At 40.7% G+C, this 20,063-nt stretch overlaps 1 protein-coding gene across 2 annotated transcripts in view; it reads right to left on the minus strand.

Annotated features, from left to right (window-relative positions):
- NDFIP2 (Nedd4 family interacting protein 2) overlaps positions 1–12,415 on the minus strand; it is a 45,223-nt gene extending 32,808 nt beyond the window's left edge. For both annotated transcript variants that reach the window (XM_065678074.1, XM_065678073.1), the window contains exon 1: positions 12,274–12,415. In XM_065678074.1, coding sequence (XP_065534146.1) covers positions 12,274–12,309 — 36 coding nt within the window. In that variant the 5' untranslated portion in view covers positions 12,310–12,415. The remainder of the gene's footprint in view (positions 1–12,273) is intronic.
- Positions 12,416–20,063: the final 7,648 nt, after the last annotated feature.

Genomic DNA, 20,063 nt, shown 5'->3' on the forward strand with positions numbered 1-20,063 from the left:
TAGGTTAAAAAGAAAATTGCCATCACCTTCATTAAGGTTTCAGGAAGCTTCTCACCTCTCTGTGTCACATCTAATATTTTCATTTGCTGAAAAATTCAAAGGCCTTTTATACCTGCCAACTGGTAGCGATTTGTAAAACTGTACTAAACTGTTCCCTACAAACAAGGCTTGAGATTGAGACTTGAAAGCAGAATTCTCTACCTACATAAGAAAAAATAAATAAATTGAACAAATACAAGCTGTGTATTAAACGCTTGTTTTGTAACCACATTTTGCATTTGTCCAGATTTAGTAGTCTAAAAATAGGTTTATTCATCTGTAAGTAGCAAAAGAGTAATCTTGGGATTTTCAAGGGAAAAAACATAAGGAAATGGGAAATAAAATATAATTCTGCACCCAATATAAAAATACTTCATGTTAGGGTCAGCTTTGACCTCTGTTTACTCCTCTCTATTGTTTCTGAATGAGACCTCATAGTCTCCACACCTCAGGCTATGGACTATTACATTTTGTTTTTAGAAAACCCCCTAATGCCCATACCATTAACCCATATACACCATTCAAGTGCTAAAATCAATCACCCCTAATTTAGGTCACTAGTAAGCACTGAACAATCAAAATTAGAATCAATAATCTGAAATTACACTCAGGTAAGACTCACAAGAACAGAAGAGATAAAACAATTACTTTGCATAAGGATTTATCTAATTTTCTTGTTTATCAGGAAAAACACATCTCCACAACGGCCTTTGAAAGAAGTATTTCACAATTTTGTAAAATAAAAGAATTCTTGAAGGGAACAAAAAAAAATCCATACAAACACACAAACAAAATCCCTCAAACCACACTGTATTTTAACTTACTAGCTTTCTCCTATCAGTTCTTATGCTCTATCAATAAGGTAGTTTACAAAATCATAAAGCCTTTCTTCAGATGTCTGCTGTAAAACCAGCCTACCACAAGTCTGTGCAGACCAGCTAGCAGGAAGGCAGCTATTTCCAACAAATGCACTCTCCCGAAACAGTCCTGGCCACAGCCGCAACACTCCAGAGATACATCATCCTCAAGATTAATAAATACTCTACTGAAGATCTAAGTAATCAACCTTATAAAGCACTGAAGTACATTCCAGTAAACCACAAAAGTCTAGTGACTATTTGCTACTTTTTGCTTTCATGTATTTAAAACTACGTGATCAAATTTGATCAGAATTTCTGACCATAAAGACAAGATTCACATAATTTCTTTCCCCACCATCCCATCACTTGGCAAGCATCAGCTATAATGTACCCAGATCTAGCATTAGCCCTTCATGACACAGGAGTGGGTTGGGGTTTTTTTCTTAATACATCTCTGCAGAAAGTTTTCAAGAGTAGTCAGTACGTTAGAAGGTCAAAGGTGTTAAAGCTGCACTAGAAGCAGGAAAGCGGAACAAAAGTAGGCTGCTGCCATTCCACAGCTGTGTAGAAATACCAAGTGTCTGCTAAATAAGGATTAGGTACCATGGAAACCCACAACCTCTGGAGGCAAACTTCTATGTTGTAATAGAACAGCCCTTCTGCCAAAGTGAGACTCCTCATACATAAATGATCTATAGCAAGTGACAGTATTTTACATGCGCTTCATAAATCACTCCAGTCTTCTTCAACTACGGATCTTTAACCTATCGGATTTTTTTTTATTATTACTAAATTATTCAGAAATAATGCTGAATACTGGAATTCTGACATGATCCAAAAATATTCTTCATATTTATTGTAAAATTATGAACCTGGCATAGTTTCCGAGAGTTTTTCCTATTACATTGCTATAAGGAATTAATCATGAAATTTGTCAACAAAAAAAACGCTATGTCTATAAATAATAATAAAGACTATGGCTGAGACCAAAATTTTTCAAATCTTCAAGCATGAGTATAAAAAAAATATTTCTAGAAAAAGAGCTAGTAAAAGCTTACTTTAAAGCTTGTACACAATGAGGTACGGCAACCCCGACATCCTCAAGAATGCAGAAGCTACTCAAAGGATTACCACATACCATGTAGCCTTCTGTTTGTCAAATGGTAACTTGAGAACAGGTTGAGAAACTTGTGTAAATTCTGTAAATAAAGTATAAAATTTCTGAATCCTTGAATGCTTTCTGCTTAGAAGTGAGAGATCCATTAATAAAAAGGAAGTACATTACTGAAACCAGCAGACGTCTATGAAAGTGTTCCCTCTCCATCAGCAGGTACATGGACAGCTCATGAGCCTTAGTCACGTATTTCCCCTCAGACTCCCCTGATATTCACAGCTCATATGACCAGTAAAGTGTACAGCTCTACCAACTCCATTTGTATCCATTGCTTGAATTTGTGTTCCTGAATCTGCTAGTACTATCTGCCTCAATGATCTTGTGTATTAACAAACCACATGTTAGCTTCTCCTTGTGTACTTTCTTTTCCGTTACTTAAACCAAGCTTCACTAAGCACTCTCCAGTTTTAATATTGCACAATTTGGTTAACAGCTCCACAACTGCTTTATCCACTGCCTTGGTGACTCTGCAAATGATGATCACTTCCAACACCCACCACGCATATCAGACATCATTTTTCAGAAGTCTGCTTCTCTTTACCTTCTGTAGCTCCTATTGTAAGAGACCAAAACTGCACACAGTGTCCAAAATGCAGGCAAGTCCCAGGTTTCATACTGTGATGCTTCATGTCCATTCTCACTATCTTCCTGATGACAGATAATGTTTCATCAGGATTTGCTTGGCAGCTGCCACTAACCAACAGCTTCAGCTAACCACCAGTGACAGCTCCAAGAACTTCAAGTCAAAAGGTCATGTCTTTACTTACCAGCAGATTTAGAGAATCAGTACAGAACATAGACCCCAGTCACTCTGAAGTTGCACAGAACATACAAAACATGTAAACTTTAAAAGTAGGAGGATAGGAAAACCTGTAAAATTAGGAAATGGAAAAGAGCAACTCAATATTCAACAGCTAGTTCCAGCTTCCATTTCAGTCTACATTGATCTGGGCTGAAAAACTCAATGTTGATTGGAAAGGCTGAATATTTCTCTAAATACGTTATGCATGTTTCACTTAAAGGCCCAAGTACAGTAGGAGGGCTCATGCACAGAACTCCCTAAGAAAGACAATGCAGGAGGATGCTAAAAATAGCAAATTCATTTTACACAGGGAGGGATACAGAAAAAGAGGAGTTTCTTCCTGGAGAAATATCATGGAAACTGAACTGCAGAAGAAACATACAGTTTCACCTCAAGTCCCTGACTTGAGAGAAGCAGATAGAAAAGTACTCAAGTTTGTGCCTCCTGTATCAGATATAAGTAAATGTCCCTAAAAATTCTGCAGGAAAACTCCAAGAAAAACTTCACGTCTCAACTTCGTTGACAACACAAAGCTTTATTGCTTGTGTCTGTGAATAAAGCTAGTCAAGCAGAACAGTTCCCTACTTCACAGTACAGAGGAGCCCAAAATGAAACATTAAATAAATCAGTAGATATTATTAATCAATAAGAGCAAATACACTCTTATTAGTAGGTCAATCATGCCTGACTTTCTCAGCATAACTCATTTTCTCAGTAGCTGGAAACAGAGTACTCAAGCTCCTCCACTTACACAGATAACACAGACAGAAATTTCAAAGGCTTAAAAAACCCACACACATACACAACACCAGCTGAGCATACTTACTGTGCATCACATGCAGAAGAATAGGCTCTGCTGGAAAGAATTCTCATTTTGATTTGCCTTCTTTCTCTTCCTTCCATGGAATGGGGACTCACAGCTTCAACACTATGGGACTACGGGACTCACAGCTTCAACAAAGTTTAGTAGCAAAGACAAATGCAACTCACACAACAGCAATGAACATTAAGGGCCCTTTCTTTAAAGAATGTATGTGTATGTCTCAACAGATAGTATCAAGTTTTTCCAAGCCTACTCTTTAAGAGTGCCAACTAAGTATTTTAAAACAAACCTACAAAATATGTGGCCCAAGGGACAACTCTCTCAACCTCTCAGCTGCTAAACAGATGATGCACACTTTTGGAAGAAGGCACTTTCCAGCAGGCAGCTAAACAAAAGCAAAACAACAGAAAAAGCAGCAGTCCAGGAAGGTCACCTCTTTGGAAGAGTGCACAAAACATCCAACCAGCGCTACCTCTAAACCACAAGGAGTATTTAAAAACACAAGTAGAAGCAAGAACTGACTTACATGAGAAAGGAATATAGGCCACACCACTCACCATCAGCTGAGGCCCAGCACTGCATGGCTTCAGCTCATTTGTTCAAATTATGCATTCTCACTCTAGAATTTGGAACTGTTCTTTAGGCTTGTGCAAGTTTTTTTCCTAATAATTTATTCTACATATTTGATGGAAGTCAATTTTACGACCACAACTCTGGAGTTTCAATTAAGAGCCTTAATGCTTCAGTACATGCCTTAAAACTACCTTAAGTACTGCTTCCCTTAATTTACAAAATAGGACAATTGATTCAAAGTACTGTGATCGAAATGAGCAACTGGCCTCAGTACCAGTCAGGACTCTGTCTCATGCTTTACCATAGGCATCACTCACTCCTCAAAGACGGCAAGTGTTAACTACACTAACCATTACCAAAGCAATGCTTAAACATGAGCTTGTGCTACTTCACAGAAAAACAACCCAAACCCCACAAACAAACAACACACAAAGAAGAAGACCCATCTTATTCTCTGCAATAAGGAGATAAGTGATACTGTTAGCATCCTCTTATCAGTAAGATTTCCTCAAGGCTGCCCTAACACAAAACTGGGGATTGCAACCAGATGAGCTTTAAGGTCCCTTTCCAAACAAAACTGTTCTAGGATTCTATGATCTTTTCAGATTAATCAGGGAAAAGCAAAAACCACATTCAATAATTCAAATATACATCTTTAGCAAGGACATGGTTTTTATCCCTCCCACAATGAGTCAACATTAATAGAATTACTATCTAAAGGTAAAATGTTATTCGAGGCTAAAATGGACAAACTGTTTGCGAATATGTTAAGTTACCATACAATAGGTGGGAGGATGTTTTTTTCCTTTTTTTTTAACTAGAAAGCCACATTTTACAAGAAGGAAGGTGACGAATCTCAGCCAAGCACCTTGATCAGTAACTCAATAAACAGCAAAATGGGATTACAAACAGAAATAAAGAAGTAATACACATGTTATTTACCAGCTTTTTTCATGTCTACCACCCAAAATTTGGAGGCTTGTTTTCTAAATCCTTCTGTCTGTTCCAAGCACAGTCAGAGGAGGCACAGCCTGACACAGGGCTGGGGAGTGTTTCAGTATCTAGTATTTTGGCTACAGGGTGAACAAGCAATAAATTAGACTATATCAGTTTTGGGATAATCTTAGCCTGTGATAATGGAAATTATGCTTAAGTGGAATAAACAGTTAAATGTTAAAATGGAAATGTACTTTCCACTTTCACTGTAAAACTCAAAGCTGCAAGGCATCCACATCCTGACATGTGCTGCTAGCCCTGGCTTTGCAAGTCTGAAATTACTTCAGCACAAAACAGAAGTTAATCATTTTCACTAAAAACACAGCTGGCCAAGGGGGTGCCCGTTTTACTGAAACCAGGTAGCTATGACAGTACTAATCCAGGAAGTGGGAGACCTAAGTCTGAGGCAGTTCAAGCCCACAGCCTTGACTGTGCAATTGCTCAGTTTCAGTGGGAAGAGTTGGCAGTGCCTCTCTGACCTAACAACCTGCCAATTTTTTCATTGCTTTCTTAATCACAGTTTCTCAGCATTATTTTTCTTCTCTGTTTGAAAAGGGTTTACCTAGTGTAGGTGTACTGGTACATATCCATTTGTTCATTCCCCTTTCCAAAGCAGCTGATGCACACGAAGCACAGAAAGAGGTTCAAGGCTATGAAACTCAACACAACATTCAAATCTACAACTGTAAACTGAGCACTGAGGTCTCACAGTGTTAGGCGAGATGACACTACCAGTTGTCACATCTTCCTTTTTTGTCAACATTGTCACTGGGAAGAAAGCTTCAAAATAAGCCTATAATTTGCCATTTTGTCAAAAGTACCTTATTTTCCCCATAGATAAGACTGCTACTAACATTTTGTATTAACACAGACTTCATTTCTGAGGTTATCCTAAAGTGGTTCCTACCACAGTTTTCAGATATGAACAAGCTAAGTGCTCAGAATTTCTCTTTCCAGGAGAATTTCTCTTTCCAAGTAGCACGAAAGCCACATCTAGCTTGGCCACATAACAGATGACTTCTGCTAAGAACCCTGCTATTTGAAGGCATTTTATTCCTATTACTTAAACTTCAGCCCTTTTTAATAGGATTAGAAGACTTACTAGGTGTGGCATGTATGCATGCCACAGCCCGAAGCTGTCCTTTTATATGAGTTAGTGCGACTGCATACATCAGGTAACTCTTTCTTCTGGTTTTGTGCCTCTTTTTGAGAGCCTAAAAATCCCAGTTTCACAAGATAGGCTCAACCACAACAACAGCTTGCTGCCACCAGAAAATACAGTCCTGTTCCTACCCTGTCCTCCTGCACTACCTTCACAAAGAGTCAACCTTAAATTTTGTCCTACCAAGACCTTTGGAGAAATACCCAAGTGCAGCAACACAGGTACATTTTGCTGGGTTTCACTACTCATTTTATTTTGTTCAGTATGGTAGAACTGGTGCCCTACATAACCAGTTTGTGTGTAAACTACCTCAGGTCCCTCTGTGCCCACACCAAAAAGAAACTGCCCACATGCCACAACCTGTGCCCACACAAAGAACCAGAAAGCCACTGCAGCTGCTGTTACTCATCTTATACTAGTGAGCCAGCATTTCTTCCTGTAAATCAGTTGCAGATCTGGGTGTTATATCTATGGCCCTCCAAAACAGATCCAAAACTGTGCCAGTGATGGCAATACACAAAGTTTAACCACCAATTTACAATGGATTGGAATAGACAGAAAGGATAGTAACTGATCACCTTGACATAGGAGACACATAAAAAGAGATTTGAGATTTATTTCTTTGTTCGCATAAAACATGAAAGTGCTTTGAAACTTGACTAAAAAGTAAAAAAAAAAAAAAAAAAGGTAAAATATACTAGTTTTTAAGCACTAACTGCATTACTACTGTATATGCAAACATACCTCAACACTTATCTGTCTTCCTCATTTGTGGCAAGATTCTTCATAAAAAATAGGGAAAGGCATTTATAAAACAAGTAAAGCTACTCTGTCAAGAAAAAATCCACTATGTTTAATAGAAAAAATTGTCACGGATAAAAATGTTACAGAAATACAAAATTTTAAATGTTTATCATTAAATTAAAAGAAATCCATTAAGCTGCAAGGACAGCCTGTTATTTGAAAGCATCATTTACCTCATTTCAGAAGACCCTCATTTGCCCTTTTAAACTAACAAAGGCCTATGCTAGGTGTTTCACATGGAAAACACCAGTGCATGAAGAAATTTCATCTTCAACAATTAAGAACTTCATATCACTAGATATATCAGTGCAATGTTACAAGCAAGCAACAGTGGCACTTATCACTTCATGCATCTTTACACAGTGCTTTTCAGTATTATAAACATAGTCCCCTAGATGCTGATTTTATCTTCCAGTTACAGCATCACCACCACATCTGTGGAAAGCAACAGAATTTCCCTAATGTAAGCTAGCTCAATCTGTTTAGTAACACAGATTACATAAGAGTTCTCCAAAGACAATACGTACTATATAAAATCTGGTAGATATTTTCTGTGGGGGTCTTATATCAAGGGTGTACAATAAACAGTATTTATTTTATTTGCCAATCACTATTAAGGTCAGTCCCATGAAAAGAAAGAAGGAGGAAGAGATTGTTCTTTGTGCACATTTCCTGTGTAGGCTGACTTTCATGTTTTTGAGATCTACAAAGACAACTTGACTTTGATGAAGGTTTCTAACCAGGTAACACTGCGAGAGTAAAGAGTCAATGACAATGGAGTTCAGAGATACAGAAAATTAAGCCTTTTTTAATTGTAAAACTATTCACAACATGCAGGCAAATTGACTGGAATAAAGTGTGTACAGTGCCAATTTTCACTTCTCATCCCCAGCAACACAACTTACATTCATACAAGGCTGCACATCGCACATCACACATCACTTAAAAATCCCACCAAACCTAGTTGCTACACTGGCATGGCGAGTTCAGCGACAGCTAAATCGACATCTGCGTGGACTGTTGTCTTCGGCTTCATCTCTCCCAGTTTGCTACCTACCCATTCTACCACCTACCTACCTAGCTCTGACCACCCTGTAAATCAAAGACTGATGCCTACCTGACCCCACACTGATAACTCAAAGCTTTAATCAGGAAAATCTGGGAGGAGCAGCAAGTTGACTATAATTCTTAAGCAGTTCAGCATGTAAATCCTGCAGCACTCAATGTGATTTCTGTGTCTAAATCACTCATGTGCACGTGAAGTCTTTCCTCGTGACTCAGTTAACTGGAAAATCACATTTCACAGAAGAAAAAAAAAAGGCAATCTTGACTTCTAATACTTAGTTGCTTACCAAGTTTTATGCACTGCAGAAAATGGCAGTGTTTTTTTTTCTTTGTTCCCAGCATAGATTCACAAAGCATGATTCAAAACACTATTTCTGCAAATAAAGTGGACTAGGAGCAGACATTTTAGACAAGATAATGCACAAATGAAGGTCAGATAACAAAAAGCTGGAAGCTAAAAAGAATAAGGAGAATGAGCACTGAAGAATTTTTATGTGAATTTTTCTAAAGTTCATGCCTCAGTTCCCTTACCCAACAAGCAGAATAGAGGAAGAAAAAAAAAAATACAGTAAGGTAATGACACAGCTAAACTGATTACACCTGGAATGAATGTAAAATTTAAGACACTTTTACCAACAGGACTGCAGCATGCAAGTGACTAAGGGCAAAAAAAAAGGGAAGTAAAGCAAGAGAACAAAGGTTGGCTAATTTACTTGTGATGTCATATTCCTTCAGGGAAGCATGACAAATTCTTACCCATCAATTAGCTGTCTTTTTGCCTTATGAAGAGAAGATGAGGAAGGAGGGGCAGAAAGCAGTACAGATCACACACACCCGTGGCAGGCAGTTACCTAATGCTGATGTGCCTCCTGCTCTCTGCTCACAACACTTTGCTGCAGTCCCAAGTACTAGCTTCCTAACAGTTGCCTGGTTTCAACACTTTTATACCGCTCTTTAAATAAATCACAGGCACGCAAGGAAGAGTAAGATGCAGAACAAAGCTTTAGAGCTATTTCTGACAGAGATAAAACCCAAGAGAAGCTGAGTGTTAGCTTTATGATTAGACATTTTCTGTTTCATAAGAAGCCATAAAACTGGCTAGTTGTGCTAACGCTCAAAGCTAAATTGCCTGCTATTCTGAAAAGTCTTTCAGTTTAAGTTGCTTGAAGAAATCACAAAAAAAGAGACAGCAGTGAGATGGCTCTTCAACCCCACTGAAGTGCTACTGTCACTGCCAGGAACAGATATGCAAGTCAGTAAGTAACTCTTTTATTCTTTTGATGATAACGTACTATTGCCTGTAATTCCATTTAGAAGAGGACTTGCCCTCAATAGAGCAAAACAGACCAGTAAAGGCAAAATTGGGGGGGGGGGGGGGGGAGGGAAGGGGAAGGCATTTGTTATCATTAATGAGAAAACAACCAGAAAAAAAAGACATACAGTGAGCATAGCAGCACCCAGATTTTGTAAGCTTAGCACTAGGGGGGTGGACTATTCACACCACCAGTATTAGCCACATTAAGTCCTATTTTTCTTCTATATTTTGTCCTTAAAAAGTAAGACACTTCCATAAAAATCTGCAATAATCTATCGCTTACTACCTATCACAGCCATTATGGAAGAAAATACATTATAACACTTAATATCACACACTTGAATAATCAGGTGCTAATCAACTATATCTGCAATTGCCTTACACCTTCCATTCTCTGACCCAACACACAAAGTCAGTAACATCACAAAAATCTCAATGTCTGCAAGCCAGCTATGACAAGATTAAACACCACACTCTTTCCTATGGAACAGGAATCAGTAAGATGGTACTTTAAATTCTGGAGTAAATCAGAGGCTAAGACAGCACTTTCACTGTGATTTAAAACAAGTTCAATGGAAATTAACATGCTGTAACTACTAAGCCTTTAGAGAACACTTCCCGTAACAAAATCCAGTGACACAAATTGACCACAAAGTTTAATATTCAGAGGCAGCTGACTAGGCCAACTTCTATAGTCAAATACTAAGATAAACCCTTTTGGAAGGCCACACCAAAAACCTTTTACCCAAAACTGGGCACCAGCACCATCGCTAGATGTTCCAAATGAAATGTAACATAAAAACAGTACACAGGCAAATTATTTCTTTGCTTCATCTTACCATATTTTTTTCCCACTCCTTTGGGTGACGTAATTAAAATTTCCTTTGTATCTGTCTGAAGTGTAATAGTATATAGTCTTAAGGCCCTCTAAGCCATACGCAGGTTACTTCAGGCCTCAGGGAAGACAGCATTTGTAAGCTCTTAAGAAAAGGCTCAGCCAGCATTTATGATTCTCCGCTGCAAAGGAGGAGGAGTGACTTTAGGACTTCTGCTGATTCCAAGTCATGGTAGCATGGTGCAGGAAGAGTGAGTGCCATGCTGAAAAGCACTGACCCATAAAACACTTAGAGACTGACTAGCATCCTCAAATCATACGTCATGCCTGAGAAGCTGTAGGGTGCTCTTCAGCTACACAACAGTCTCGGTGTATCATCATGCAAAAGCACAAAGATTTAATACACTGTCAGTGCTATCAAAATAAATATTCTAAACCCATTACAAGGGGTTTACTTTTTTGTATTTTTTTAGATCATAACCTAGGAACAATCTGAATGTAACAACCAGTATTTAGCTCTATATATGCACAGACGTAAATGTGATTACTTCCATGGACAGCTTCCACTGCGTAAGCTGTAAAACACGAACAGCAAGATAAAAATCCAGGATTTAGCAGAAGACCGTAGGAGAAATCTGAATTACAGACATCAGCAGAGATTTCAGACTTCTACTGTATACCCTTACACACACACCATGCCATGTGCCATCAAGCAAAAGGGACTGAAGGATAAAATTGAAACCTCTAAGGAGTCTGACTGCACCCAAGTCATTTTTTGTGACCAGTAATCAGAAAAGCTTACATATTTTAAGTATAACTGACATTAAGTTAATGACTGTAAGATTAAAATAACCAGTATTAAACTAATGGCTGTTAGAAACAAGCAGTATACTCAATTCAGGCAGAAGGACAACTTTTGCATCCTAAATGATTATTACTGTACCAGAATTCAGGAAGGAAAGCATGGACATTGAAATTGGATGCAATGGGCTGCAAAGCACTGAGGACTGTTCTTTACAGCAAGACTCGTGTGTGTCAGTGCGTGTGCATATACACGCACACAGCGGGTTACTGAAGGCCAGTCTCCTGCATTTCACAGCCCTTCCACTTAACCTAAAGTAAACCAGTGTACACGTGTTTGCGTACACAAACACACACCGGCTTAAAGATGACAACATACATACACGCATCACCCTCTGTCCCTGTGCCAGGCACCCAGGAGCTATGAAGAGTAACCAGGTCCCACAGCGGAGCCGCCGCTCGGCCCGCAGGCACACGCTGGCCCAAAGGCAGAGCGAACCCTGCCCTTCCCCGGCTGCGCAGGGGGCCAAACGCGAACCGTTGTCCTGCTCGGGCTGCGCTCTCTCAGAGGCCCGCCGCCCCCCCGGCACCGGTGGGGCAAAACCCGCCACCCCCGGACCAGGATCAACCGCCGAGGGGCAGCCGGAGGGAGGGTGAGGGAGCGGGCTAAGCCGGTTTCTCGCGCAGGCCAGCGGCGGGGCCGGGGCTGGCCCGACGCCCCCTCAGAGGCCGGGAGCCTCAGGAAGAAGGTGGAGGGGAAGGCCAACGGGGCCGCGCCACTCGCGCAAGGCCCGGCTGTCAGCGCCCCGCCGCCGCCGCCCGGGGAAGGGACTGGGCCGCTCTCGGGACGGGCCATCGCCGGAGAAGCGCCAGGGGGTCCCCGACAGAGCCCCACGCCTGGGAACTGGGAACCGGGGGGTGGCGCAAGGACACCCCGATCTCCCCCGCCCGCGCAGCCCTCCCCAGCCCGACCCGAGGAGGCGGGGGAAGGCCAGCGGGGCCTGGCCAGGGACGCCGCACTCACCACTTGGTAACGGCTGGCGGGCTGGTGGTGATCCATCCCGTCCGCCGCCGACACGCACCGGTACGGCCGCAGCTGCTCCCACACACCCCGCGTCGCGTCGCACTCCCCGGGCCCTCCCCCGCCCGCTCCACCGGAGCTGCCACCGCACCGCCCCGGCCCGCCCCGCTGCGGCCGCCCTCTGCCCGCCCCGGGGGCGGAGCCGGGACATGCCCCACCCCCAGACAGGGGAGCTGCCCGAGGGTTCACGCAGCGCGTGTGACGTCACGACGCTGCCCCTCGCACATGCGCGCAGGTGGCACCGAGCGCGGGCTGGGCTTGTGGGGCGGGGGTTGCGGGAGCTATGCTGTCCTTTGTAGTACCGTTGGTCCTCGGTCTGCCGCCCCAGCCTCACTCCTCTCCCCGTGTTCCCTTCGCTCGCCCGTCTGTGGCCATCGCCGTCTTCACTGCCGCTGCTGAGGGCACCGGGGCTTCGTGCCTCCTGCCGATCCCCCAGGCCGGGGGCTGCTAGAGGCTCTGGCTCTGCGGCGGGCCTGCACACTGTGCTGTGTTGATCTGTGAGGCGCTGAGCTCGCTGGCCACGCTGGCGGCTGCCCTCGGCTTCTTCCCGGGTGGTGAACGTGATGCCTAGCTCATGACTGTGCATCAGCCTTTTCACTTCCCTGTGCAGTACTATCCCTGGAGGCTGTTGTGTCCCAAAAACCATACCTTGCTTAGACACTTAACCTTCCTGGGACAAGAAGTAGGATAATGCTACAGAAGGCATCTTGGGGACCGGGAGTATTGATAGTACTCATTTTAAATGGGTATCTACATAAAGTAGTTACGAGTCACGAGCCCCTTTGCTGTCCCATTGAAGATGAAGCACCACCGTATGACAAGAAAGTGAGACTTTCTTCTCACTTCTTCCATAAAACCGTAAATGCTTATGTGTTTATGACCTGGGCTAAATCAGTGAAAAAAACTACCTATAGTGGCATATCATATGAGACTGACTTGTCTCTAGGTTCCCAAACTGTCGGACATGCAACTGTGGTATGAAACAATTCAGCAATAGCTGTAGCTGCACTTCCTACTGTTTGTATATGTGCTGGAGTATAACTGATCTGCAAGGTAAATGCTTGCACAAAAGCAGCTTCCTGCTGTCACTAGTGTCTCGCATGCAAAACTTTATCCCACGGCCCAGATCAGCACTTTCATGCAGGCTGCTCGCCAGTATAGAGGCTGACCTGTGCAGCAGGGTAAGTGTTTCTGTTCAGGCAGTCATTACAGGTAATTCGGTGAGCACTCAGGGTTGTGGAGTCAAGTTCCAGTGTATTCGAGTAGGAGGGCAGAGAACTGGTTAGCCAGCTTGCACTTTTGTTTCTAGACAGGGTGGGAGTGAATGCATGCAGGATTCTGAGGGAGGAGGAGGAGGTAGAAACATGAGGCTTTCTGCATGTGCTTGCAGCCCGTATCTGGCTAATGCAGCAGTTACTGAAACTACCCAGACAAAACAAGTTTGGGAAGTTCAGGCCTACTCTGTTGTTGCTTGTATTTATTATGTTCCTAATACAAGAACTCTGCTACACATCAAAAGACCTATCAATTAGGAATCAAAGTTGGCAGAGAAATATAGGTTAGAAATGAATTAATATTATTATTTTCCTATCAGGATTTCCTCCTTTTTCCTCTTTACCTCTCCACATAATGAAAGTTTCTGTGCTTAATTATTCTGGTTTAAAAGGAACAGTTATTAGTAGAGGTCATACTGAGGTTAAGAATAGTTTGTACAGAGTACTGCACTGTGCTTCAGTTACCAAATAGAAGGAAAATGTCTTAATTATATGACCAGAAATGGAATTTGGACCATTTGTGTAATAGGTTTAACTTCTAGTATCTCCTATATTGTTAGAAACAAGCTTCCCCAAAGTATACTATTTCTGAAGTGTTGCATGTGACATCTGAGCCCAGGAGAGTGATGTTCAAATCAGAAATTTTGTGTTGTCAAAGGTTGAAGATGTCACCTGACATCCATGGTTTTTGAAAGTGGTTTTTTGTATCTCAGCTCTGTGGAACACACTGTCTTAGAAATTCCAACTTGGGCCCCAGTTAACAGCTGCCAAATAGCACTGCAGTCTGTAAATGTTAGAATACAGTTGAGCAAGCATTTATTGAGGTGTAATGTTCAGTTCTGAGCTTGTGCACATCACTTTTAATGGAAGAAAAAACAGTAAGCAAGAACCAGAGTATCTGTAACAGGGAAACTAGAAAATATTCCATAGAGCTTAGGAAAAGAGTCAGTTGAGGCAGGGGTAGATTTAGTACAGGTAAGAAAGGTGTGTGTGGGGAAGGAGTTACTTACTTGGGAACAGATTTCGGATGGGTGATACAGCTTAGGAGATACTCAGAGACCCAACTTCTTTTTCTTCAGGAAGTATACTTACAAGACATCCTCCAAACAGACAATGTGACTAATTTAGGCTTTAAGTATGTCCATCTTTTAGTTCTTATTCTTTCAGGAACATTGTACTTTTTTATTTTTACTTTTTTTTTTAACTGGTAGGAGGCTGTGTCATTGTGATGGTAGAAGGCTGAAAAAGGATGACCTGAATTTCTGCCAGATCTTTGTATTTTCAAAATAGTGCTATTTGTATACTTTAATTTAACTGTCCAGTTCCAGAGGTTGTGACTATGGCACAATATTAACCTATAATGCAAAGTAATGATCAAGCACTAAGGCATCTTTGAATCATAAAACAATTGAGGTTGGAAGTGACTTCTTGATGTCTTCTGGCCTAATTTCCTTGCTCAGGAAGCCCAGGACCATGCCCAGGTTTTTGAATATTTCCAAGGATGGAGACATGAGAAGCTCTCTGGGCAACCTGTGCCAGTGCTCAATCACTCTCACAGTAAAAAAAAAAACAAAACACTTTTCCTGATGTTCAGAGGGAACCTCCTGTGTTTCAGGTTTTGTCCATTTCCTCTGCTCCTTTCCCTGAGCACCACTGAGAAGTGCCTGGCTGCATCCTGTTTGCACCTTCCCTTCATGTGTTTATATACATTGATAAGACCCCCCCGAGCCTTCTCTTCTCCAAGCTAAGAGTCACAGGTCTTGGAGACTTTCCTCCCAGGAGAGATGCTCTGGTCCCTTCATTGCCTTGGTGACCCTTTGTTGGATAGTGTCCAGTGTGTCTGTGTCTCTCTTGTACTCATTTGTACAAAATATATATTGAATGTGAGAATTGAATGTGTATTTCAGAACTGTTAGGACTTGTTGAAAGAATAACCCATGTTGACTAAAACACTTCAATACTAGTTTTAAGGTTTAATTTTTCAGTTCGACCTTCTTAAACCGCAAAGGCCTGCAGTGACAGTAATGGTTAGCACTGTAATCACACAATAAATTGCTTATTGTAAAATACCTGTATTTAAGGAAACATAAATAGTGTTCTAAATAGCCTGTAAACAAAAAAGTATCAAAATGACATTTAAAAGAAAGTATTGCTCCAGTTTTGTTTTACAAAAGAAGAAACTTAATTGCTGTTGGTCAGCAAGTTTCCAACAGTTTCAACTTTGCTCCACCACAAAAACAAGCCAAGAAGAGAATCTTGGTAGTAATAGCTGTTGCAACTCCGATCTGTGGAAAGTTGACTTGAAGGATGTGATCTGAACTCAAACCAGTCTGAACATAAGTGCACACAAGCAAGCAGTAAAAGACTTAGCAATTTTAAACTTGTTTTTCATTCATTATTGAGACAATGGCCAGCAAATAAGAACTATATGGAACTTTACACTTCTTCGCCTGTATAAGCCTATTCAATTTTTTAAGGTTTCCGATGGAACTTAGTTAGATTCCAGAACTAGGTTCATTTTATCATAATAAACACACAAAAAAAAAACCCATACTGTGTATTTCTGTTATTCTACAGTTCCGTACTATTTTAAGTAAATATTACACTTACTACCCTATTCTGCTGTCTTTGCAAATCATTCAGACTAAAAGCTTCTATATAATGTCTATTCAGATACTTAAAAGATTTCATTTTTTTGTCAGGATAGCTTTGTTTTGTATCTTAAGCATTGGTTTTCAAACCTCAAGTACAGGTAATTCAGTGGTAAATAAACAAATTTTTCCAAATGTAAATCTTAATGTAATTAATGTACCTAATTTATTATTGACTGACATGAAACCAGGCTCTGAATGTACTGACTGTATTTGTTTACCTCACTGTATTTGTTTACCTCACTGTTTTCAAACTCAGTTTATAAACTCATTAATTCCGTGTTCTTGGTTATGTAAACTGCACAAGATACCTGATCTCTGTATGGCTTTAGATAGCTACTTTAAGCAGGAAGTTGGCTTAAAGAAACCACGGGGACTGAACTTTTAGAAAGAAACAGCAGGAGGTTGGCTTGCTTTGCTTCATCTTTTTGTCTCCTTTTTTAGGCAACATAGGCAATGCCAGAGGCATCATTAATAGGAATACTGGGCTCCTGTTAAGATTTCATAGCTGAATACAGATTTTCAATTACATCGTCATCAGATACCTCTGTTCAGTGTGTATGTACATGTGTATAGTCTTATAAATCTGGTCATTGGATATGCCCAAATATCATGCTGATATACCTGAGCCAGCTTTAAATGTCATTGCTGCAACACAAAGCTCAGGGTGGGAAACCTCTCAAGTATTTGCTTTGGTCTAGGGTTGACTTTGCAGTCTGCATGGATCTCTGTACTGCCACAGCTACTTCCTGTTAGTCACACAGACAGTTTGAAACTAGTTCACATATATTTTGACAAGCACATCAGTGTGTGTAGCTGCACTTTGTCTAAATCAGTAGCATGGTCAGATCCCTGTGTCTCTGTTGTCTCTCTTACAACCTACATTAATAAGTTTTGCTGTAAAGCAGAAGACCAGGGACATGAACGAACATTATCTGTCAGACATAGCTACACTTCAGACAAATTCAGGGAGCTAGTGGTCACATTAGCAGCAGCACAGCTTCTTCAGTGTAGCTTGGTGGTTTTGCAGAAGAAAAAGAGCATAGCGAGCTGCCACTGGAAGACAAGTGCTTAGCCAGCATTGCAGAGTAAGCTGTGAATCTAGAGGAAATGGTACAGAGGCCATAAATAAATGCTGATGCGGCATTTGCTTGTCTCTCAGAGTAGATTTTTCTTAAAAACTCATATTTTCATATAATGTGATCCAGACTGGATGTCGCTGTGAAGAATGGATGCAAAGGCTGACACCATTTCACACAGGTGACAGGGAAACATCTGACACTAAGTAGGAAAGACCTGCTAAGTCCTGCCTCTTTGGAGAGGCATGTGGTCTTTGAGAGAAGTCAGAATAAAGCAGGAGAAACCCAGGCGTAAACACGTGAGTGTGTGCCAGTTTGAAGTTGTTCTTTTTAAAACTGTTTTCTTTAAAATCTGTAAGTTTATAACTTTGAAAATGCCTTGTAATAAAACATTTGAATACTTGTATGTAACAAACTCCAATGTTGGCACTACCTGAAAAAAAAAGCCAACAAGACCAAGAAGCAATTGCAATTCTGTGAAACTTACATGGTATAGTTTTTCAGTGTTTTTTTCAGATACAGAACTGATGTTAAAAACATAATCTTGACAATAGCCCACATGTGCTGCTATGGAAATAAACAGTGTTTAACAAACAAAAAAAATCCCCATATGGCTTTGAAATTTCCATTTAACAAATGGGGTAGAATGGAATGTGCAGGAGTAAGGCAGAGTTGATAAAACTGATGACAGTAGAGCGGAAATGCAGCTATAGAATGTAAACACACACCAAACTGTGAAGGAATGTGGGAAATTTGTGAGAAAATACTTCCAGTTAGAAAACAAAGAATAACAAAAAAAAATCTGCAAACCCTTGAGATCTTTTGGAAAAAATAAATAAACTGAGGAAATGGTAGAAAATACCAGTGGCAATATGGTTTGTGCATGGAAAGCCAATACAGATGGATGATGCAAGAAGAAATACATTGCTGTTATGAAGTCCTATTTGGACAAGACATTTCCACTCTGATCTTGGCAATAATTGGGTTGGGGTTTTTTTGATTATCAATAAGACATGATTAAGCAGAAAGATTAATGTGCATTTCTTAGGAAAAAGATTATTCAAACATTTGTTCAGCCGTTAATCTGAAAGTGACTTTGTTATTAAATTGGTTGTACACAAAAAAAACCAAACAGTTAAGGACTGGATGTCATCTGAAAATCATTTTTTTAATCAACTAGAAGAGGAAAGACCAAGTAATAGACGCAGAAGTAGTTCTGTGCTCTCGTAGTGCCAGTATTGCTTTAAAATAGTAACTGTAATGCATGGTCTCTGTCCTACAGGAACAGAGAGAAGCTGAGTATATATGTTCACGGTAAATTACTGCTAGGTCAGTAAGGCTGATATATTGGCATTTCTCCTAATGCTTATAACACAATACAAAAATCTATTTGAGAAAGCTATAAAATCAAAATTATCTTTTCAGTATCAAAATTATGCTGATCACTCAAATTAGATGTCCTTTGACACTGTCCTGCAGAGTACTGATAATGGTTTTGTTCTAAATAACTTTCAGTCTGCTCATCATTATATATGCATCCCATATATACAGCTCCTGAGCAGGCTTTATGCCCAAATTGATTTTCTTACATCTAAAATAAAGCTCTGCATAAATAATAAACCCCTTGGATTAGGAACCACCCTTTTATTCTGTGTTTGCAATACAACTGCATTAAAAACCACACAGTATCGTGCTGTTGCAGTGGTTCCTTGTAATGCTAGCTTAGTTTCCTTTGAACTTAAGTCAGAATATAAACAAAACCAGAGCATTGCTATGCCATTAACCACCATATCATCAACCAGACCTAGCCAGCTGCAGTGCTAACTCAGCCTAAATCATGTCTAGGGCCCTGTGCCTCGGGTTTCCTGTTGAGTAAGCATTCTGTATCTTGCAAAGCCCTTGAGACGACTTCTAGAGGATTTCTGACATGCATAGTTTCTACCTATTAGCTAGACACATGAGATTAGGAGGTTGTTAAAACTGTCTGAATATGACCACCTACCACAACTTGTTAAACAGGGAGAAAAATGTTATTTTGCACTGGTCTAGCACGCTGACAGTCAAACAACATGTCCCACTGTCAGAACGCACTGTACTATGTCAGCTAGAGGCAGCTGTCTAAATTTTATCCAGACACACCTCAGGAACTAGTAATATGCAAACACACAATCACAATAATTAAAACTGTTCAAGTCTTTCCCATACTGTTGTATTCAAAAGCATGTAGGTTTCTGGAACAGTGCCTGTTCACTGAATCTGAGTGGACATATGTGTCAACATCTGAGTTGAGCTAGGACTGCAGTGGCAGAAAGTGACCTTTGAATATGAACAAGAGATCACCTCCTCCAAGCTGAAGAAAGGACCATTCCAGCAAGTAGGAGATCGAAGGCAACCAGAGTCCTACAAGGAGCTCCTAAATGAATTCAGACGTAAAAAGGAAGCGCGCAAGATGAGGAAGCTGGCAGGTGATCTGTAGGGTGTGCAGGATATAGTAGCAGAAGGTACTTCCTCTCAGTGTTGGAGCTCTTTTTTTGTTTGTTTTTAATGTGTTTTATTTTTTTAAAGATACTTCATTTGATTAGCCTTTTCTGGCTAGAAAATCGAGGAGAAGGCCAATTAATAGTTAATTTTGCTCGTGCCAGAATAATGGGGGAAAGATGAAAAGGAAAAGGATTAAAAGGAAAAGGAGTTAAGTTCCAGACACAGGAGACTGTTCTCTTCTACTTACA

The sequence above is a fragment of the Lathamus discolor genome, chromosome 4, assembly GCF_037157495.1.
Source record: "Lathamus discolor isolate bLatDis1 chromosome 4, bLatDis1.hap1, whole genome shotgun sequence".
NCBI lineage: Eukaryota > Metazoa > Chordata > Aves > Psittaciformes > Psittacidae > Lathamus > Lathamus discolor.